Source organism: Rhopilema esculentum, unplaced genomic scaffold (assembly GCF_057945365.1).
Source record: "Rhopilema esculentum isolate cy_ngs unplaced genomic scaffold, ASM5794536v1 HiC_scaffold_25, whole genome shotgun sequence".
In the NCBI taxonomy this organism is placed as follows: domain Eukaryota; kingdom Metazoa; phylum Cnidaria; class Scyphozoa; order Rhizostomeae; family Rhizostomatidae; genus Rhopilema; species Rhopilema esculentum.
The window spans coordinates 2748-26051 of NW_028300836.1; the positions used below are offsets into that span (position 1 = coordinate 2748).

At 36.7% G+C, this 23304-nt stretch overlaps 2 protein-coding genes across 3 annotated transcripts in view; one reads left to right on the forward strand and one right to left on the reverse strand.

Moving 5' to 3' along the window:
- On the forward strand, positions 1-21811 carry LOC135686740 (electron transfer flavoprotein-ubiquinone oxidoreductase, mitochondrial). Its single transcript, XM_065203042.1, has 14 exons — positions 1-156; positions 4218-4331; positions 4890-5042; positions 6763-6839; positions 7221-7314; positions 7657-7775; positions 11894-11971; positions 12350-12496; positions 12801-12866; positions 13950-14024; positions 14336-14386; positions 15643-15735; positions 19723-19891; positions 20464-21811. The coding sequence occupies exons 1-14, from the start codon at positions 129-131 to the stop codon at positions 21030-21032; spliced, it is 1833 nt and encodes a 610-aa protein (XP_065059114.1). The 5' UTR covers positions 1-128; the 3' UTR covers positions 21033-21811.
- Positions 21255-23304, reverse strand: part of LOC135686737 (pre-mRNA splicing factor CWF19L2) — a 21163-nt gene continuing 19113 nt past the window's right edge. Inside the window, exons 22-23 of one of the 2 annotated variants that reach the window (XR_010516103.1) lie at positions 21460-22784; positions 21255-21347 (exon numbers count right to left, since the gene is read on the reverse strand). Coding sequence is in view for 1 of the 2 variants with exons in the window: in XM_065203040.1 (XP_065059112.1) it covers positions 22644-22784 (141 nt within the window). In the remaining variant the exon portion in view is untranslated. Of the gene's footprint in view, positions 22785-23304 lie in introns of both variants that reach the window. The other variant, XM_065203040.1, reaches the window with a different exon arrangement.

A 23304-nucleotide genomic window follows, 5' to 3' on the forward strand; every position in this document is an offset into this window, starting at 1 on the left:
AAATTGAGATAGCAGCCTCGATTGCAATAAGAACATGTCGTCGTTACTTTTTAGTGGAAGAGTGTTATGAAACTTCAATAGACGGCCACTTAACACTTAAAAATAGTTAAAGCCATTCCACAGCAAAGATGATCGGACAGAGAAGACTTTTAAATGGTAAGGCTCAAACAATGATGTCCAGAAAGCAAGATTGTTTCACTGCCTTTATATCTGATTAGGTGTATCTTTAGCTAGCTCATATTGCACAGTTTAGGCCATCGTTGAATTCCATTGGAAATTAAATCCAATGTTAGGCGTATGCATTCTTCGATAAATGTACAGTTCCAGCTGCTTCAAAACCTCAGACTTGAACTTATCTTGCATTACTAAAAAGAAGCTAATAGCTACTCAAACACAAGCAAATCTCGATCCTGGAATGCTGTTTACAAACAACATGAATCATTTTCAATGTTGATGTCTTGCTTACTTAGGTAGCTTTCTTAAAAGGGTAATAAGTTGTTAGATCATTAAGGGGTTGAAGTATTTTTGAAGTTGAGATTAAAGAGTCAAAATGGATTAGCAATTAGGCATTTTTCAATATTGAAAGCCATTGGGTCAAGTCCAGGTTTGACCTATTGTTTGAACACTAACCCTTGTTCAAATTTTAGAAAATCAGGTCTGGCCATTAGATTTGTAGCAGGGCTTGGTTTATTTAACTTTTTTTTTAAGATTCTGCAGTGTATGTCTATTACAAATGCATAATTTGGCATTTCATACTGAATTAAATTTCTGGCTTTATAAGGAAAATATTATTAAAGATTCAAGTGTCTGAAGATTCTCCAAATACCACTTTCATAACAAACATATGAAGTATGGGGCTCAACTTTGATAACATATAACATATAAAGTTTAATGTTGTATTTTTTAATCTACTTAAACATATTTTTTTTCATTAATCTGGTTGGAGGTGGCTCAAGAACAGTGCAGTGGTAGGGATCAGTTGTGAAAAGACCTAATATGTTAGGACCTACAATTTGAAAAAAAACAAGGAACTTTGAAATTTCAAACACAGTGTTAAAGGAACTTTGAGGGAACATTTATTTTCTTGGAATATAGAATTTTAAGAACTTGAAAATCCAAAAAGTTGAGAAAATAAAAAATTTCCAAACATTTCTCATTCCCTTCTGTGGTTGGGCCACCTCAGGTCTTGGTTCTTAACAACAAAACAAAAGAAATATCTCTTTAAACAAATAAATCTAGTTTTAATTTCTTGTCTTTCCAATGCGAAGCTTGTTCTTGAAGATGTTCAAATTTTGGGGCCTGGACTACTTTTTCTGGCAAACTATTCCAGGTACTGATGCATCTCTCTGTGAAAAAGTTCCCTAATGCAAAACATTTATGGTAGTCCGTTCTAACGTAACGTCACAATTAATTTCCAATTAATTTCCAAACCTGTGCAAAAAGGCAAGCATCGTTATGTCGATTTCTTCATCAAATTTGAAGGTTGAAAGAGCAAAATACAAAACACCTCTCTATCTCGCAGAGTACTTTTAGCGATAATTTGATCGTTTATGCAGGGCTGGCTGTTTGTATTTTCATAGGTGAGCTGTGAATCGCTCCCCTCATTTGCCGAGGCGAGCTAAATCAGTAACACATAGAATGTACTTTAAACACAATCGACAAATGACTTAATAAGCCCCTTTAGTACCTGTCGGTTGCCTTAATGTAATAGCCTCAGTCAGGAGTGTGCTGTTTTACTTCTTTCAATTTGTATTTGCTTTAACCGTGACTTAGGCATCCCCTTTACTTGAAGTATTCATAAGAACAGACTCTTTCAGTTTTATGTAAAGCTGGCACAACGCAAAAGCTGTCGCCGTTATAGTTTTTCACCCAATCTAGGTTTTTCACCCAATCTAGGTTTTTCAGTAAATGCTGCTGGATAGTGGAATTCCATGTTTTGGTTGTCGTTTTTGATCTTCAAGCCAGAGTACCTTGTTCTCTTTGAGGGATAGTTTTGTTTCTATTGCTGGAAGGGACCTGCTGTCTTATTATATCCCCAATCTACAATTCCAACAAAATACATCGACTTTCCTTCCAAAAATATTCCTGTTTTATTAAGATTGAAAGGTTCTAATCACTACAAAAGTACTTTCCCGTTAACTATCCTTTTCAGAATAGATCGAAGTTTATGCCAATCATAAAAAACCGCCCAACAAGCATAAAGTTTATTGCAAAAAATGCAATGACAGGAGAAATTGCTGTTACAAAAATAAACCAATTAACCCTTGTACGTTTTCAGGGTTCTCTGAATAGGAAAAGGGCAAATGAATGGAAATTTTAGGGGAGCGATTCTCCCTTCATGTTCTGTTTAGGAGAGCAATTCATAGCTCGCCTCAGGTTGCGAGGGGAGCGTGGAGGCTATCGCTCGCCTCAAACGGCCAGGCCTGTTTATGGCGATAATCCTCTTTCAAATAAAGATAAAAGGGAGAAACTCATCGAGAGAGCTGTGGGTTTATATTTGAACATGAAACGGAAAATTAAGCCTAAACACTTTTTCTTGAGGCTCAATCAACACATCATGTGAAGCTTTTTTAATATATTCAACCTAAGTCATATGTTAATAACAAATTAATATGCACTCCATTTTGCAAGAGAAGAAGGAGTGTTACCTGGGAAAAGTATTACAAATGACCTGCAATTGTTTTTGTCTTCTAATATATCAATTATCTGTTTTTCCACCATATATGTCATGTTTGAAAGTGACCGCATTAGGGGTGGAAACAGTGTGTGGCACTGGTCTCATGGAAGGTTGTCCAATTTTCAGAATTTAGTTTTTTTGTATGCCGAAATAATGCATTAACCAAAACCCAGCAGTCCTCTATCCCTATGATTTTGTTCTGACTTTCTTTCCTGCATTGTTTTCTTTGTTTGGCATTTATTCCTTGTTTACTTCTCTAGGTTGTTTATTCCTTATGTCTTCTCTTGCATCCTAATTGCTCCTCCAGCATACATGATTTTCGATCCCCTTTGTTTAGCTCTTTTGTATTTAAGTTGATTTTTCTCGCCTGTAATTATACTGAAGATGACTCTAGCCAGAGTTGAAATGTTATTTAATTTAATTTAATGGACTTGTCGTAATGAAATTGCCTTAATTGGAACTGTCTTAATGAAATGGCCTTAATAGATTTGTCTTAATTGGAATTGTCTACAATGTAGCAAGAAGTTAACAAATACATGATGTCTTTTTTCTTTGTCGTCATACTGGTTATTAATTTCATAATCCATCATTTTCCCCCATACAGCTAAGACCTGTCCCCCTGTATACCCAATTAACATACTTTGTTTAAAAAAGGCATTGACTTTTGCCAATCTTACACCCAATGATACAATTTAATCCAAAATAGAAAAATTTCATAGGCCATGTTAGACGGTGTACAGGATGATTTTTAAGCATGTCATCCATGCCACCAAATATTCAAGGCTCTTTGTTATGCAAATATTTTACCAAATCTCACCAACTAGGGTTCTAGATTTCCCATATTTGTGCGGCATGAGAAGTCTGTAAGCAGTATGTTAGATTACTGTGCACTACTGCTGGGTTGGGAAAAATGGATGATGTTTGATAAAGCAATCTGCTGGAGAAAATGGAAAACTACCAAACGTAGGAAAAATTATTTCAGTCCTGATTGCAGATTTATTGCTAGGCCTAGAATCTTGTTTGTGTCTCAACTTTCGCTCCTAAAGAAGGACATTCTATTGAGACCTTTCATTGAGCATAGTAGTATATCAGTTGCAAGGAATCCGAATTTCCACCAGATATACATTTCATTGTGCCCTCTTCATGCCTAAAGGATTGTGAACATAAATGCTGGTAAGACATGGAAATGATCAAATTTCAGACCAAGATCAGTTACTTGAGTAAAGTGATTTAATGTTTTTTATTTTTGGTTGTTAAAATTATCCTTGTGGTTAAGGTTCAGGGCTTTTTGCATTTAAAGTCAGACCAATTTGCTCAGGTTTCTGAGGGTTTTTTTCCTGGGTTCCCACCATGGCTCTACCCTAGACCCTTTTGGGGCTTGCTATGCCTCTAAACCCCTGCTGAGTAGTTCTAATGTGCGAGTGTCAACTTTTCTCCATATCTGCCCTTGGACTACAACATAAGAAACCATACCTTTTAATGTTTTTCATATCCTTAATTTTTTGCACCATTAACCATTTATGTTTGATTCACATTTTAGAAGTTTTCAGAACTGTTAGCGCAAGATCTTTTTGCACTGCAACACCACAAAGAAGTAAAAAAATAACAACTCATTATACGATAGTGTCGAGAGAAAATGATGAAAGGTGGAAGGGTAGGTAGAAATTGAATAACAATGTGGCATTTTTGGCATATTAGGTTTATTTTATTTATTGCTTTGTCAGTTCTATAAATCAGTTTTTCAGAATAATCTGGGTATACATGCATGGTGTGTCTGGTATGATTTGAGCCCTCCAAAACTGTTGGAAATTTGTCAACAAATCTCCACAAAATTATTGGTGCTTGATGCCCCAAAGCCATAGCTGAATATGATTTTGATGTATAGAACAAGATGATTCTGAGCTGCTATTCAGAGTTTCACACTTAATGTAATCATCATGCAATTGCGTATTTTGTCTTTAAATGCAGAAACAAAAATATATGTTGTGGCAGGATTGGCAATCTTGATGCCATTGAATACCAACAATTTAGGTAACAACTTGAAAATTTTGCTTTGGTATTATTGTTTCTTTTAAATATTTTAAAAGTTTTTGCTTATAGGTCCAAGGAAGGATGACTGCTATTCATGACTATTCTTAAATGGTTCTAAATCGTAAATGTCTATGATAGATGTTTGTATCCTAAAAGAGTTCTTTCATTGAATTTTCCATAGACGTTGACATGGAAAGAGTGGCTGATGAGTCTGATGTTGTTGTGGTTGGTGGTGGTCCTGCTGGTCTTTCAGCTGCGATCAGGCTGAAACAACTTGCAAATGAACAGGACAAAGAACTCAGAGTGACTGTCGTGGAAAAGGCGCCAGAAATTGGTAGTGTATTAGTTGTTTGCTCATATTTCTGCTCACATGCAGCTGCTCATATTTCTTTTTTTATCTCAATTTAGAAATATGACGGTGTTCTTATTGTAGCTAAAAGCTTCTAAAGTGCTCCTCCTTTTTGATAATGTCTTGATGAACACGATACAGACGCAAAGTAATTATCATTGATTTTACGCTTTGTCTCAGCCCAAGAGCAATAACAATTTTTTTTTCTTCACTGCGATGTCAATCAGGTAGATGATAATAAACAGGAAAAACGTAAACAGAAAAAACGTAAACGTAAATCCTCGACTTGGCCCCCCTTGAAAAAGTCCCCCCCTCGAATAGGCCCCCATTCAAAAATATAAAAATTAAATAAATAAGCCCCCAGGGGGCTAATTCGAGGATTTACTGTATATGGCTTATCACTAAAGCGTGTCTCGTTGACTCCAGATCAGTATGGTTAATCACAAACAGGTGTCTCATTGAATGAGCGAAATCAGCTTTTAGTTACATGACCAAAGAACCAGGATTGCCTGTCTCTGGTCCGACCAAATCAGGCACACTTATATTTTTTAAAGCTTTTATTGTAATTATATATAAAAGTAAAATAAAATGATTTGTTGAAGTAAAGTAAAAAATGAAATGATTTGGTAAACCCATAGAAGGACATTTCGAGGGATATGCCTGGGCAAAAAGAAATAATATTATCAAATTTGACATTTTCGTTGAAGAACATTATTCTCAAGATTTACTAGAAATAGTTGAAGCATGGCTATGTGTTATCGTAAGGCGTGGATAAAAAAGCTACTGATTTGGTTCTGGTTTGTTTTTGTAGATATGCTCTATAACTAAGAACCCCTTGTCAATTATCTATGCAATGCGACCGTATTTTAACTTGCGTGTTCTTCACATTTATAGAAACTGGACCCAAGAGCAGAACAGAATCTGTCTATATCTCTCTATATATCATGTTTTGATGGTTATCATAAAAAAATTTGTTAAAACTAGAATTGAATTGAAGGGAACCGGGACCCAAGGGAAGTTATCGCATTAAATTCTTTGCCGCCGTGCTTATAGAACACAATTTTCAATATAATATTGTTTTTCATGCTATTTTGGAGACAATTTCTCTCGAAGTTAAGTTAACCGATCATTGAAGAATAGGAGGGGGGCTAAAGCTCCCTGTTAGCGCAGTGGTTACATCGCTTTATAGCAAGGTTTGGACTGGTGCTTTTGCCAGAAGCGATAGACTTCTTTGGCTACAGGAGAACGGAAAATGGAGTTAACGTCACTCAGATGGGCCTCAGTTTGGGTTTGGTAACTGGCGACAATTGTTAAGGTGTATTTGCATCTTCTTATTTCTGTATTCATAGGTGACAAAGCAATACAACAGCAGTGTGTAGCCTGGAAACGGGTCCTTCGCTAAACTTTTGTAGTGCAATTCAAGTTTCAGTCAAATAGAAACTTTTTATTTCCTCTCAGCTCTATCTACACTCCAGCTGGACTCAACGCAACCCCCCTCCCCCCTTCCTACAATCTTTGTCATCAAGCTCTTATGCACACTTTGAGCCAACTTGATTAGCAAGTAATTTTTGCTATAGTTGGGTTGCCATCTTCTAAAGGCTACTCCAGTACACCACGGTCCGCATGCTATCGCACAAACGCTTCCGAAATTTTAGATTCTCAAGCCTCATTCCTAATCAAATGTTTTAAAATTTTTTTCTTGCAGGTTCACACACGCTATCTGGAGCCTGCCTTGAACCCAAAGCACTTTTCGAGTTGTTTCCTGACTGGGAAGAAAGGGGTGTAAGCATTTAACAATGTTAATTTTTTATATTATATTGGCTAAAAGTGCCATGAAACAGAACTTCCAGAAATGTCCCGAAACAGGATGTCAAAACAAATAGTCTCAAATAGTCTAAATCTTCCATAAATTGTCCCTAAATCGTCGCAAATTATCTCAATGATCTACGCTATGACCATTGTTGATTGTTGTGGTCTTTATTTTTTATGCACACTGTCCTTATTATGTATATGCATATCAACTTTTTAATTGTCTGAATTTTCAGATAAGCAATAGTGTTTTCAACAAATTTTTATTAGTTTTTCATGCAGTGATATGCCTTTCGGTTTTCCCTTTCAATTTCCAAACTATCAAATAAATTTATGAAATCATTTTATCTTCAGGCTCCGTTGCATACTCCCGTTACTGATGATAAATTTGGAATTTTGACGAAGAACAAAATGATTCCAGTTCCGATATCTTTGCCGATCTTCAAAGGTTAGCCTTATCCTTTTTGGAATCACATTGTCATCATCATCATCATCATCACTATCATTAATATCGTGTCCGTAATCATACAGTCCTTTCCAAAAGTATTTTTTCACTGAACAAAGTTGTTTCAAAACGTCAACAGCACCCCCTTCAACCCGCATTAGCTCCTTCAGACGATATTGTCTATCCAATGTTTAATTAAATGATTTACTCTAAAAAGGAATCAATGTTTATCAAATGCTGAATTGGTCTTTTCGATTGGAAACTGTTTATTTTATTGAAACGAGCAACTAGGGTTCCCGAGACTTTTGCAAGGATTAAAGTTTCAAGCCGCTTTTTCTACTGCAGGTCTGCCTATGAACAACCATGGAAACTACATTGTAAGACTTGGAAGTTTCGTACAGTGGTTAGGAGAGCAGGCCGAGGCACTTGGGGTGGAGATTTATCCGGGAATCGCCGCTAGTGAGGTAAGAATTTATTGGCATCAATCGATAGCCTGGCTATTCTTTGACTGAATGGCTGAGTTACGTAACAGTTAATCAGTTACGTAACGTAAGCAATCGCCTTGGTGCGTAATTCTTGGAAATCCAATCAAGCCACAAGCGTATTATCATGCAACAGAAAGCTGCAACTCCAAGCAAAGCAGGGGCGGCGTGGGGTGGTATTAAAGGTATTAGTCTAATACCTTTTTATTTTCAAAGGAAGGCGACTTATGGTCTCTGAGATTGCAGGAAATTTATTTTGCTTTTTGTACGCTGCCACTTTTTCACAACAATTTTATCGATGCGACCAGCTCTATTCATATAGCCAAGCTATATTTGCTTTTCTGTTCGTTGAATGAAAGCTTTCCTAATCCTCATTGAAATCTTTGAAAAGTGTAATCAATGCCGTAATCAGCAGCCCTGGCCATGGTATTAGCCTCCAAAAACTAATACACTGCCCCGAAATTTCTTTTGTCTGTTGTGGTCTGCATGACGTGAACTTCTCTTGTTGAGCCATGGTAGAAGAATGGGTGAACAGCAGTAAGGTATTAGTTTTTCATTTCTAATACTACGAGGGCCACTGTCAGTGGAAGGGACGGTGGAAAGAGCCCCAGCTCTATTCTAAGGCCTCAGCTTATAGAAAAAATATTTCTGGAAATTAACTTTATGAATTTACAAAATGTAGCTGTACTTTTGCTAGCAATGCCTTTGGATGGATAATTTGATTGACAAAATTTAGACACTGAATATAAAGAGCAACAGTCATGAAATAATTTGTTTAAGCTAAAGGCAGTTGTAAAAGTTGTTTCGTATGAACTGTATGTTTTGTAAAACTTTGATTCTATATGACCGTAGAGTCACAGGCAACATTCTCACATTATTTCTCTCGGTTTCTCAAATCAAATGATACATCTTACGTTTTTTTGCTGCATTACTCTAAAGTAAATCGCTCGCTTTATCGTAATAGAATCTCATTCGCGGGCCAAAAGCCTCATGGTATTAGAATTAATGGGCTAATACCTTGGGGCTCCATTACTGGGTAGCAAACCGCTGTATCAAAACACGATTTCGCTCGAGTAATTTGCCGCAGCCATAATTCATTTGTATTTCGTAGGACCGATCCTTCACCCAAAACTAGTAGGATGAACTACATTACCACAGGGTCATCAGTGTCTGGGGGGAGACAACGGGGGCCAGTGCCTTCAAATAATTTTGTAAGATATGGTATTGCCAAAAGCTATTTTAAACCATCATATCGAAAAAGTCATTTTGCCCACCTTCTTAAATAAGAACATATAAGCTCCACCCCTGTTAAATAGTTTCAGGACCTTGCGGAGGGACCTTCTTATGTCTTAATTTCGGAGCCTAATACCAATACTTTTCTACTCCCAGCCGCCCCTGAAGCAAAGCTAAGCTAAAGCCTAGCGCACACGGCAAACGTTTGTCTTCAAAAGACGAAGATTTTTGTCTTGAGAATTGCAAAGACCGAAATCTGCTGTATGCGCTTGTCAAAGACAAAGATTTTTGTTTTTCAAAGGCAGTCTTCGAAATAAAACATGATTAATTTTTGAAGATGGTCTTTGAATATCAAAGCAAAATTCTGCCGTGTGCGGATCCAAACAACAAAAATCTTTCGAAAACAGACCCAGAGTTAAAAGAAGTTGTCAACCTTCCTACTGCCACGAGAATCATACTATGAAACCTACCTCATATTTAATGGGTTCGGAATTGGCTTGGTCAAAAATTTGGGTACTCAACTTGTCTTGACTCCCTCTTCTTACAACTCTGTTTTTCCAAAATATTTTGAAAATTTGTAGCATATTTTCAATTATAGATAGTTTTTGAGACAGATGTAAAGTTACATGCTTATGTTAATTAATACAAATAGCTCATCATCATTTAAATATTTATAGATCATAAAGACGTCATGCCTGTATTTAACATTGCAAAGCAGTTTTGCAAACACATTAATGTTAAAAAACATCAGGTTCATAAATATTATTTGATTATTTTTTATTTTTCGTCTGACTGTATTTTGAAAAGCTTTTTATTTCAACAACCTTTCTCCGGCCACTGCCCGTGGGGCCGTGACGTTTTCCTGACTCTGGCTTAGCTAAGACATTACATACCTCAGCAAATTTTGAGAAAACTAGACCTTGCTTTTCATGTTCAGCACCAGCGGTTCATGTTCGACATATCAGCGATGGAAGACCTGATGTACCTCGGAAATTCTCTTTAACTACCAAACAACATTCTTTAACTTTGCAGGTCCTTATCTGATCTCCGAGCGGGGGTTTTTCTGGATTCTAGAGCTGCATCGGTGATCCCAGTGGATTTAATTTTCATTTTATTTCATTTTATCGATATTTATGCACGAAACATCTTTCAGCTATTAATTACTAATTAACCTAATAACAGCATTTGTTTGGATATAGTAATACAGATCGCTGCTCTACCAAGAGTTCGTGTTTGGGTCCTGTGAAAGTTTCAAAAGATACCCTCTTAAACCTGTTCTAAAACGAGCGATTGATTCTTTTCTTGAATGTTGACACCAGAGAAGTAAGAACTTCGCTTCGCATATTTTAACCTAACTTTGGAAATTTGGAGATCTCCACGATTTCTGGTTCCATACTCTGAAATCATGGATCTTTCAGTGAATTTATGGCGGAGAATTTTCGGGATAGAGGTCATGCAAGATTTGATATATCACGACTCCTTGGTCAAAGGAGATCAAAGACTTTACAGTGAGCCATTCACAAAAGTGGATTACAGTGAGCCGTTCGCAGAGGATTCATAGTGGATGTACTGCGATAAGCCTCAAATGCCAGGCCTTAACTTGCACATGCGAGTGGACGCCGTTTCAATTTGGGACTTGTCTCAAATGGCATAAAAGCAGGCAAACAGAACTGACGAGTTCGACCCAAATTTTAAAAGGAAGATTTACTGTTAACCATGTATTTTCATATTTTTCGTAAATTCAATTTTTATACTTACCAGAATTAAAAAGGTGCAGCATTGCACCTTCGTGCCAGGCATTGATAAGAATTCCAAAAGTTGTTTTAATGACGTGAGCACAATCGGATCATCTCATAGCTTCAACTAATTGTTCAATTCAACTCCAAAAGGGCATTCAGAGGCCCTCAGAGGAACCAAGCCTTCTTTGTTGGGAGGAGAGAGCGGCGCATGCTCAGACGTATTATTGGTGTTGTAGAAGCTGTTAAAAAATCCAAAATTCCATCATGAAAGAGTCGGTATAGGCACGCCAACTCTCACTCATTATCAGCCCTCAAGCCCCCACGAAATCAGGGCCTCTGACGTGGTACCGGCTTTGTCCCTTAGGGGCCTAAATCTAAACCCAGGTACGAGCAGCAGTGCCAATAAAAATGAAAAAGACCCTACAAGAACCCTTTTGTAGTTACTGGTAGTTTTGGAATCACTTGAAGTCAACAACGAATTGCACATGTTATGCAAGATATGCCTACAGAGGGTATTTTGGCTCCAAGATGAATTCCCTGTAACCGTCGGTACAGACTAAAAATGTTGGTTTTCCCTTTCAGTGAATTAGATTAGCGATCCAGAAGCAATGTTTTTTTGCTAGAAACTTTTGCTTTATCCACCAAAGGCCCGCAAATTGACCAATAACCAGTGCCAAGAAACTTGATGAATCAGCTTTACTCAGCTATTACAGAATGTTTGTTTTTTACTTTCAGTAAGTTTTTGTTTTATAGTTTTTTAAATCTTTCAGTTTTTAATATTAAAGCAACCCCTCTATATTAAGTTACCTATCGTAACTTAGACAATATTTTACCTGCCAAAATATTTTGACATAGCAGAAGGTTTTAATTTTACAAGTGTAGTCAAATGATTTTCCAAAATTTTATTCAGCTGATAAATTCAATTGAATTATCTACAAGGGAAAGTGGAAGAGGGTTCCATTTTCTTTGGACCCTTAGGGTAGAGGTATTAATTTTCCTTCACTGCTAGAACAAGCGAGAAAGCCCACTACTGGGACAACTGTCCCATCAGCCAGAACCTTGGAAAATACCGCGATTTACCAAGGCTGGTCTTGAAAATTTCCCATATTATGGATTGCTTTTTAATAGATCTTGTATCACGAGGATGGAAGTGTCAAAGGAATAGCCACAACTGACGTTGGAATAGCAAAGGATGGCTCACCAAAAGTAAGATTTTACTATCTATAAACCGATCCGACTCTTTTCGTTTATCAGCCCTTGAAAGTTTAGATTTATCACTCTTTAGAACGACCTTTCCTAATTTATGCAGTATTGAAACAATACCTTGAATCATTGGAATCACATGCTCTAAAAACCATTCAAGCACTTCATTTTTATATGCACCTTTTTCATCACTGGAAGCAACAGATTAGCTTTCTTAAATTCTAATAATTATGCCAAGATTAACAATAGTCTCACTTTTTTTAACCTTCAATTCAAAACGCTAATAGTAATTTTGATGTCTCTTTTTCCTGTCTCTTTTTATGCAAGCTAATAATTTTTGCTCATTTTGAAGCTAGAATTATTGTCGAGATTTTAATCCAGGATACATTCGAGAGAGGCATGGAGCTGCATGCCAAATGCACTGTGTTTTCTGAAGGATGTCATGGAGCTCTAGCAAAGCAATTGTATAAACAATTCAATTTAAGAGAAAATTGTGAGCCTCAATCATATGGCATCGGTCTCAAGGAGGTTTGTGTTAATTTTTTTAACATTTTCAACAGGTAAATTTGGCGAATCTTTTCGACGAAAATGTCTTCAACTGTTTTCAGCCGTTTGGAGATATTTGGTGCCCCACCCGTGAATTACGCGCTATTAAGCTAAGATATCTTTTGGCAACAATTAGTACTGAAATTTGGCGCGGCGTTAAGTAGGTTAAAGGCGGCCTTGGTGTTTTATTTAAAAATTGAGACATTTTGATTTGAGTTCATATCATATCCTTCTTTGATTTTGTATTGTATTTAAAAGCCTATTCTTGAAATATTTAATCTTTCAGCTTTGGGAAGTGGACCCTTCCAAACATTGTCCAGGCAGAGTTGAGCACACTGTGGGATGGCCTCTGGTAAGTTCCCAGACTCTCTTCGTGACGTAATTTTCAGCTACTGCATTGTGGTAGAAACAAGCAAGATGTAGATTTCTCAGTCCCCGAAATGTAGATTACCAAGTGCAGTCGATTTCAACCCTTTCCCAAGTCCCTAGAGGCTTACCCCCAGCTCTAAAGTTTCTTTTCTGTTAGAAAGACTTTCAAGCAATTTTTAATTGGAACGCTTTTTATAATTATCTTATAATAACTGCTTTCTTTAAAAACTTAACCAAAGTCCATGCAAAGATGTCAACAAGTGACAGCTGAATAAATAGACTCTTATAATTATTGTACGAATTAACAGTGGAATAATGGCGTAACTCGTCATTTTCTGTTCTATAAACTTATAATATTTTTTCACTAAGCTGTTATTGTTGATTAAAATAAGCCTTCCCGACACGCCTAAGTGATGTGGTCCTGCCATTTCGAGCTGTTTTTTTAATGGTCTAGGCAGATAAACAAATTAGCTTTTGTCAGGCTGTAAAGAACCTAAAAGCTGATTAAGAACAGGGAAGCCTTCTCACAGGCGATTTTCCTTGAGATTTAAAGAGATTCGATATCGCAATGAACTTGGGGTATTCCTGACTGGGAAAATCCGTAATAAACATGTTTTGCACGCAGATTTTAGGAGCGAATTAATCAGAAGCATCAAATATGTAGAGCCGCTGCTCTAGTAACCCACAGTTGACACAAGCCCAGCGTTTTAACAGAAATTTATAATGGGGATGCAACTTTCACTGGCAGCCTTTTAATGAAGTGTTTTTTCGATTTTTAAACCAAAATGTTCTTCTATTTGACGATTTTTTTCACTTTTTATTTCATTATGTTGAAGAACCTCCAATATGACATGTTAAAATACAAGCAAAGTATTTGAATGTGAGTCTATCGTTAGGTAACCATCTTTCTTACTCCCTCCACCCTCGTTGCATAAAGTTTTGAATATTTTTGTATCGGATTTAAAAAAAACTTGAAATGAATTGAAGGCTGTTTTGTTGTACGAATATTGCTTGTCTTTTATTCCTGGCGAAAAATCTGGGTTATTAACGTTTTGTTGCCTCCTAGGAAAAGTCAACATACGGGGGCTCGTTTATTTACCACCTCAACGAAGGAGCACCGCTGGTTGCTGTTGGCTTTGTGGTAGCTACTCTACTATTTTCTTTCAATATAATTTTCATAGAAATATGTTTCCTTTCCAGCTTAAAAACCAAAGCACGGGTTCAAGAAATTTTTCAGACATTTTATTCTTTTTTACTTCATAATATTATTTTAAGTTTTCGTGAGAATTCTGCTTTACCAAATATGACAAGTTTGAACAAAACGTAGAAAGATATAATTTAGTTTTGCATTATTCAGAATTTTTGCTTAATTCTTAAACTTGATTATTTTTTAATGATTTATTTGAATCTCATTTCGATTCTTCACTATTTAATTTATTTCTGTTTTTACAGGTTGGCCTTGACTACAAAAACCCATATTTAAGTCCTTTTCAAGAATTCCAGGTTATTTTCATTATCTGCATTACATTATCTTCATTTTATGTATTAAGTAAACATTTCTCCAAGAAGGTCGCAATTTCCAATCCATGAGCAAAAACTCTGCCTTTCCTCTCTCAAAATGCCACTCCAAACTATCGAACTGCTTGGCCTAATCTTGCAGTCACGTGACCTTGCAAAATGGCTAGATCATTGGTTCACATGCTTGTTTTTGGCTTTGGTATTAATTTTTCATTTTTGCGGGTTCTCAATATGTTGCATAAACATTAGGAACTTTTTTAATTCGCCATTCCACCTGCAGAAAAGGTCACGTAACTACCTTAGCTTCCTCACAAACATCAGGTCTCGCCCACGTGGCCTGGGTGATTCCTTGAACAGGCCTCGAGCTTCGCGATATTCTTAGTCTGCCCGCGTTACGAAGGAACGCGGTAAGGCGCGTAACCCCTGAATTCCCGACGGCGTTTATCGGTAGTTTGCGTGGTTCACTGCAAGGAACGATTTCGTTTATGGGTACCTGTTTTGGTTAGGAATAATTAGGTCGCATTATTAATGTTTATTTCTTTTGTTGGACGTAAGTTGTCTGGTCGAAACTTTAGCCATCTTGTCTCAATTAAAATGACAATTAAAATGAAAAGCGAAAGAAGGGCAGGAACAGTTTCATCTGCTCAATATTCCGTTTCATTTTCTCTTGATTTAGACGATAATGGCTGAATTTTTGTTAATCCTATCTGCTATGTTTGTGGTTTCGCACAATAGCAAGCTCATGGATACCCAGTGTAAAACGCTTTAATCTTGCATAACCACTATTCAGACAGACGAAATTATCGAATAATCCCATTTATTTGACCATTGATATGTCAGCTTTGACTATTTTCGGTGGGCTTTGTTTCACCGATCTTCACCTCTTATTATGCTTCTTTTCGATCTTTACATGCCCAGCCTCCATTCTGTTCCGGTGTTCATAGTAATGTACATAAATTGAGACGAGGCAGCGAACACGAAAGCGCCAAGCATGTTTCAAAATTTGTTAAATTAGATAGTGAATAATTTTTACTTGTAGTACTTTTTACGAAGTTTAAAACCTATCAAGGCTAAGCAAAAACTTATTATTGTCAAAAAGTGTATAATTTTTCTATAATGCATGTAAAGTTAAACACAAGTGCAATATAAGAAGTTAACTTTTGTAGTAGATGTTAGATGTATTAAAGGTATGAAAAATAGAAAAATTGGGTTATGATTCTTATTGACTTTTTAATTTGTAGAGATTCAAGACTCATCCAAAGATCAGGCCTCTTTTTGAAGGTGGGACAAGAATCGGTTACGGGGCTAGAGCTCTGAACGAAGGGGGATTTCAGGTAAACATTTCGCATCATTCGACGAGTAGCAATTTAAGTTAACTAGAAGCAAGATGTCAATGGAAATATTAAAAGAAGCTTTCCATGAAACATTCATTCATTTCATTTCATTTTAAATATATTTATACACGAATTCCCTATCAGCTATAATACAAATAAAATAATCTACTTCTATTACAATTACTTCTTTAATATATATAAAATAAATGTGTTGCTGTTCTACCTAGGGATCGTGTTTTGTTTAGGGAATTTATTAACTTTGCAGGAATCCTTTCAAGTTTCTTTTAAACATGGAAATTGTGGGTCTCATTCTGATGTTTCTCGGAATCGCATTCCATGTTTTGGCCCCAGAGTGAAAGAAACGTCCCTTCAAGAATTCCAAATTTTGCCTTGGGATGTCAATTATCAAGCTGATTCCTTGTCGAATAACTGGATTTACCTCTTAAGGCTGTCAGGGCAAAGACCATTCATCATTTTGTATGTCATTATGACCTTGTCATATTTAATTAGGTTCGAAACTGAAAGCCATTTACAGATCCACCCGTCCTCAAATTTAGCACTTTCAATTAATGTTTGAGCCCTGTCTTGAAGACGCTGAAGATGTTCAAGTTTTGTAGCGGACAAACTTCCCCATAATTCATCACCGTATCTTAGATGGCTCTCTAAAAGTGCCCTGTAAACCTGGTTCAATTTCGACTGTGGGAGTATGTTTTTTAGTTTCCTCAACGAAGAAAGACCACTTTTGAGTTTACACTTAAGCCTCTTGTACTGCCTGTTCCAAGATAGGTTTTCATCGATAGTGACCCCGAGATATTTTACTTCATGGGGTCGTTGGATTTTTTCTCCATTTATTTCCACGTTTATCTCCCCCTGGATATGGTTAATTTGTCTTTTATGACCAATGACCATATATTCAGTTTTATTGGTGTTCAGACTAAGCTTATTTTGCCGCATCCACTCTGCAATGTTCTTACCCTCAGTTTTTTAATCATTTTACAGTCCCTCGGTGTGTTTTGCAGAGCATGTTATGCTAGTGTTGTCTGCATACATATTTATTGAGCTTTTTTCTAAGCATCGCTCAAAATCATTTACGTATAGGATAAAAAGGAGGGGCCAAAGGCACGAACCCTGGGGAATACCGCACTGAACCTTCTTTTGTTGTGAACTGGAACCATTGATTTGGCAGTATTGTATCCTATCAGTTAGGTATGATGTAAACCACTGATGAGGGGTTCCTCCTATTCCATACTTTGAAAAATTAGAGAGTTGAATTTTGTGATCCACAGTGTCAAATGCCTTCTTTAGATCAAGGAAGATCTAATATTTATCTTTCGTTTATCGGCATTTGAGAACCACGAGTCAGTGACATTGAGTAGTGAGGTCAACGTGTTGTACAGCTTTAGAAATGCGTGCTGACATTTGGAGAGCATGCTTTTTTCCTTCAGAAAGGTGGAGACTTGATCATGTGCGATTTTCTCGATTAGCTTGGAGAATACCGAGAGTATGGATATTGGCCGGTAGTTGTTCAAATCAGTTTTCGATCCGGTCCTAAAGACGGATGTTACCCTGGCTACTTTCCATATGTTCGGAAAAACACCGCTTTCAAGAGAGGAATTGAAAATAGCTGCTAATGGCTTAGATAAAATATCAGCAGCGTCTTTCACTAGTTTTACTGGGATCTTATCATGCCCTGCAGCTTTAGAGCATTTTAACTTATTGATCTCATTTTTAATAAGTTCAGGATCAACCCTTTGAAATTCACAACTAGTTTCAACCGGCAGTCCCTTGCTGGGCAGGTACTTCAGTGGGCCATCGCAATCTTTGGTTTCAATATTTTCGGCTAGTTTTTGGCCTATGGAAATTAAGTGCCTGTTTCAGGCTTCTCTTTCGTATTTGTTGCCTTTTTAAACCTTATGAAGCCATAAAAGAGGCCCAGGAATTCAAAGCTTGCGGGCTGATTGGGTGTTATTTTCAAATCCCAGGATATTTTTTTGTTTATTTTCCATAAATCTTTCTCTCTCCAAATCTAGTGCTGCAGATTTATGTTGGCGATGAACCATTGTCCAATACATCTCCAATCTTGCAATATTCTAGTTTAAAAGTTGTATATTCCATTTAAGTGTACTCTATCGATTTGTCAGTGCACCCGAGAATTTTTCTCTAGCCCTCTTTCCCTCTAAAGGATAGCCCTCTTCCCCTCTATATCTCTAGCTCTCTTCCACAATTTTATAGATACAAGAAACGTTTGTACATCCTTTGAAAGTTGGGCTTTCAACTGAAACCAAAGTCTGTAAATTAAATTGTAGGTGTGCTCTACAACTTAAGCTATTATTTTAGGCCCATTAATTCCAACTTCCGTGTCCTTCTTTTGAAATTTACTGGCTACAAAGTTTGTGATGGTGTATTTACCTGTAAACCACAAATTTAACGAGACTACCGGGTTGAGTCTATATTTTTTTATCGCTTCAACCTTCTTAGATTGTGTAGCTAATTATCTTTAGACTAAGGGGCTGGTTTTAAAAGTAAAGTCCTGTTTGCTGGTAGAGCTATGCAGACGACTTGATCTAAACCAGCCGGGTAGACGACTACATTAATGAAAGTCCTCACTCTTATGCCAAAGATAGCTAACAAAACTTCTTCGAAGTCTTCAAGAGAGGTTATAAACATTGTTTTTGATCTAGAACTCTTACCGAAGTACCATCATCCAGGAATTTTTGTGAAGGCCTGGGTTAGATTGAGCCCTATGTGTAAATGTGACTTAGGAGTCGAATCTGCGATCCACTATTTCCTGCATTGCTGCCAGTATTCACTTAATAGAATGAACCTGCTTGATAAATATATGATATAGTTGGCAATGATATTACTCAACGGCCATACCCGATAGGCATCTGAAATGCACCGTTGAATAGTCAAGCAAACTAAACGATTTCAATGAATTCTTATTAGTCTTTTCTGCTATATCTGGTAGATTGAATCCTGTGGTCCTGAACTAACATGATGACCTATACATAGTTGCATTTTGTACAGTATTGTATTGTATTTTGCTGTATTGTGCTGTGTTGCTCTGTATTGTGTATTTATATTGTATTATGCAAAGTTCTGGAATATTTGTAATGTTGGGTGTGGAGGCAACTCGATAACGTTATGTTTTTGCCTCTATCTCAACAATGATCAATTTGAGTTTTTTTGTATTTGTTTTTATTGTGATAAAAAAAGATTGAGGACCGTCGCTCGACTTTCTTTGATTTTTTTGGCAATATGGCACTAACTGTGCTTAACTTTATCTGTGGTTAAATTTGTCGACTGGATCGGGAAATGGATTGCAAGTAATGCTGTTGTTGTTGTGCTTTTGGCAGTAGCTCAAAAATTTAAATGGCACTTAGCAAAGAAGTTAAACTAAGCTTTGTGTGTATGAATGAACTGAAAATGATGATGCATCTGTTAGAACAAAAGAAAACATAAAATAACAGCAAGTGGGGACACTATCATCAGCTTATTATCAGTTTTTTCTCTGTATTTTTTGTTTATCTACATTTCTGGGTTGTTTTTCTTTCAAAGTACTTCTGCATCAGGTGTCTCAATGTAATTCCACCTGTGCAATTGTTTTGTGACTCATCTGAAGTCTAAGTCGTGTTTTTTTTTCGAGAAAGACAGCGAAAATAACATTTTTTTGTGGCCTCAGACAGCTTTTCAAGTTGCCGATGACGCTTCTCAAAGTATTTCCATGTTTTTGACTGTGCGTTTGTTGGCGTTTTGAAAGTCTACTTTGATTTATTGTTGGTCTTTAGCTGTTTTTCTAGAGAAGCATAGAAATCTTGTTTTGAAGGATAGTTAATCCTGATGACGAGTGAAGATTTCTTTTAAGCAAATTGAATATTCTATTGATTTTTAAACCATAATAATGATCCATATATTGCCATAAATTTTCGTCATAATTGTTTTCTGTGGAAACTCTCTCGCCATTAACATGTGTTTGCTCTCTTCCAGTCGATACCAAAAGTCAGTTTCCCTGGTGGTGTTCTGGTGGGTTGCAGTCCAGGTTTTATGAATGTCCCAAAAGTCAAAGGCACACATTTGGCAATGAAGTCCGCTATGATTGCTGCAGAATCAATTTATGACGTCATCACAGATGAAAATCACCAATCTGAAACGGAGGGTAAGTCTTCCGTGCATTTCAATTGTAAAATGAGGAACAGATAATATATTGTGAGATTACCTTGTTCCAATTAAAAGCCTAGAATAAGAAGCTATCTTAAATGTAAATGAATTTTAGCAGCGCCTCAAAAAATGCGTCTTAAAAATGCGACGACACCAGCACAACCCGCTTTGTTTAAGATGTTGATTAATGATGCAAGGGCCTAAAATTGAGGCTGGTGGTATTGCTGTATAAGTATCGCAGAATGAACTTGGTTCAAAAGTGACAAGACTAAATATGTGACTGTACGTCATAAACGACTATGTGACTGTATCCAATAAAGGTAAAAATAAAGAGTGAACTTATTAAACATGATGCTATTTGTTTTGGATAATGGAATTGATAGATGTACGGGCTTGCTGTAATTTACACTGACTCAACCAGCCTTTTGCCTTTTCTATTTTGAGATGTATTGCGGCATGACTGTCTAACAAACTTGTAAAAGATAGAATTAGTTTATCCACATGACGTTGTATTCCATTTGCAAAAATCAAAATGTCTTGACAAATAATCATTTTATGTTGATCTTGTAGGAATCATGGCCACGTCTTATGAAGAGCGCCTGAAATCAAGCTGGGTATATGAAGAATTAAAGTCGGTTAGAAATATTCGCCCTTCCGCCCATTCGGTTTTAGGTGTATACGGTACAATGCTGTATACCGGTATGTTTTATTGGCTTTTTGGCGGAAAGGAGCCATGGACACTATCACACGGTGGACCGGACCATACTAAATTGAAACCGGCTAAAGAATGTAAACCGATTGAATACCCAAAACCGGACAATAAAGTTAGTTTTGATCTGTTATCGTCTGTGGCCTTGACCGGTACGAACCACGAAGGCGATCAGCCAGCTCATTTAACATTGTACAGCGACGACGTCCCACTCAATTTAAATTTACCGGTTTACGACGGTCCGGAGGGTCGCTTCTGCCCTGCTGGCGTGTATGAATACGTAGACGATGAGGAGACCGGAGGCAGAAGGCTGCAAATCAATGCACAGAACTGCATACATTGTAAGACATGCGACATCAAGGATCCGAGTCAGAATATCAACTGGGTACCACCGGAAAGTGGAGGTGGTCCTGCGTACCAAGGAATGTGATGCATCGGAATATGACAGAATGGAATGTAACAAAACGGAATGTGAGAAACTCGTTGCAAATTCAAAGATGAACCCATGCTTTTTTATGAATTTAATTTCTGGGTGTCCTGATATCTGTTTTCAAGAAAATTTTACGGCCTACAAGTGAATTCCAGTTGTCGTTTTTTTAAAACTAGAAGAAAAAATAACTTAATTAAATTTACTAAACGAATGCGTAAATAGGTTGGGTTTTTCTTGTTGGGTTTTTCTTGTCTGGTCTCCGTCACGATTTGATTGTTATTGTAAAACGTCCTGTCACTGACCTCTCCTATCAGCCTGTCAGTCGATATGTGGAGCATTGCATGGAAATGAAAACTGTATTGTCAAAACAGATTAATGGTTTCTCCAGGTTTTTCTAATACACCCATGAATGGAATTACTAACTTGCATTTTACTAAGATTTTTCTGTTTCAAACCTTTGCCATGCAGTTTTACCTGGATTGATAAAAATATTAAGCTTATAAACAACTTAAACTACAAATATTCAGTACAGTTTAAACTCTTGATATATTTTCGTCGTTTTCAAAAGTTTAACACCCAATGTCTGCGGTAAATAACCGAATATATGCGCTGCCAGCAAATCATAAAAGCACTGATCCTTTATCGCATGGCTGCATGTCAATAAGTATTCAATTCTTGCTTCTGTTAGCAAAGTTTCATCATTTTTTCACATTGAACTAAGAAAGTTCACGTTTGTTGTCAGCGTTGTGTTGTTACTTTTTATTTTATTTTAAACCATGTTGAATAGTTTTTTTCGCGTTTGAGACTCAACAATGTTCATTTGATGAAACCGGAATTATTTTTGCCCATATTCAAAGTTTAACAAGTACGTCGAGTCTCCCTTTCATAAATTTTATTGCAAAATTCGCAACAAAAAGACGGAACGTTGTCTGCAAGGTCGGCCATGTTTGTTGCAGCAAGAAGAGAAATCTGATCCAACCCGTTGCTGTATCCAGACAATATGGGCCGGGACTAGCAGCAAGGATTCTGGATGCTAGATTATGATAATTATGATAGCACTATAGTGTCAAACCTTTCAGGTGCCTGGAAAGTGATGGAAACACCCATTTTTTTGAAATTCAGTTTTTAAATTGAAGATAAAAAGATCAGAAAATATTTTTTTGCACAATTTTATTACTACTGGCTTAGAAAAATGTTTTTTTTACCGAATCAAAGCGAAATTTACCGAAAGACACAAAAATATTGAGACGGCACCGCATCTCTACAGCCCCCGGTAAATCCGGTAAAAGACGTTTTAACAAATCAAAAAGACCCACCTGTTATAAAGCAGAATATGCATACATTTTTGACACTTCACCGATGACAAACAACAACGAATAGCTCGTTTAGTAAAACTAGACCCTGGAAGCTCTATCGTAGTCACGGACATTAGGAATAAATTTGCTATCGTACTCACGGGGATATGGAATAAATTGACTATTCTGAATCATCAATCAAAACAAGTTGATGAGAAAAAGTTTTCTGTGTTATAAACGAGATTCGATATACTAATTTATATTACCAGGCAAAACCAAGCAACAAAAATATTTACAGATCTAAGTTAATTCACGATTATGATAGATCTCTTGTCCAATCGAATGGTTCCCAAAGTTCAGAAAACTGAAGAACCTTCCTCTTGTGTTGTTGAAAGCTCTCCTTGTGCGGCTTTCTCCATCGGACTGGCTCCAGATCCAGAACGTTTCCAATAATTTCCTGTAAAAAGGTTTTGGAATTATTTTTTGTACTTTCTAGCAGAGAAAAAATTGGTCATTCAATTCGTTGCAGTCATAGAACTGACAACACTGTAATCGATTTCAGAATGAAGAGGTTTTCATCCTTCTTTAGCTCATTAAACCAAAAATCTTTGAAAACCTTTTTAAAAATCCCACCAGTTCAAACCGAGTAGACATTTTCAGCATTTTCAACAAAGGATCAATAAGAATAAATTTATAGCTATGTTAGGGGAGCTTATCATCTTATCGTTAAGCTCATTTTTCAAGGGCAACATGGGTTTCCCAGAAATTCTTTTGAAAAGTTTTTCAAGTCCACAATAAGCCCTGAACAAAAGGCTTTTTATCTAAACCTTTAACCAATAATACTTGTTCAGATATTTACATGTCTGTTATCACGTAAGGACCCCTCACCCTATAGTTCTAGTAACCCGTACCCCTTACCGAAGTTATCCCTACCCCTTACCAAAATAGTTCTAATTAGACGTTTCATACTAAATATA

Bases quoted from the DNA above. Each gene is read 5' to 3' on its own strand.
- LOC135686740 (XM_065203042.1), top strand. From the start codon at position 129: ATGATCGGACAGAGAAGACTTTTAAATG. The intron at 14,025-14,335 runs GTAGCTACTCTA...CTGTTTTTACAG, and splicing joins TGGTTGCTGTTGGCTTTGTG to GTTGGCCTTGACTACAAAAA. The intron at 15,736-19,722 runs GTAAACATTTCG...GCTCTCTTCCAG, and splicing joins TGAACGAAGGGGGATTTCAG to TCGATACCAAAAGTCAGTTT.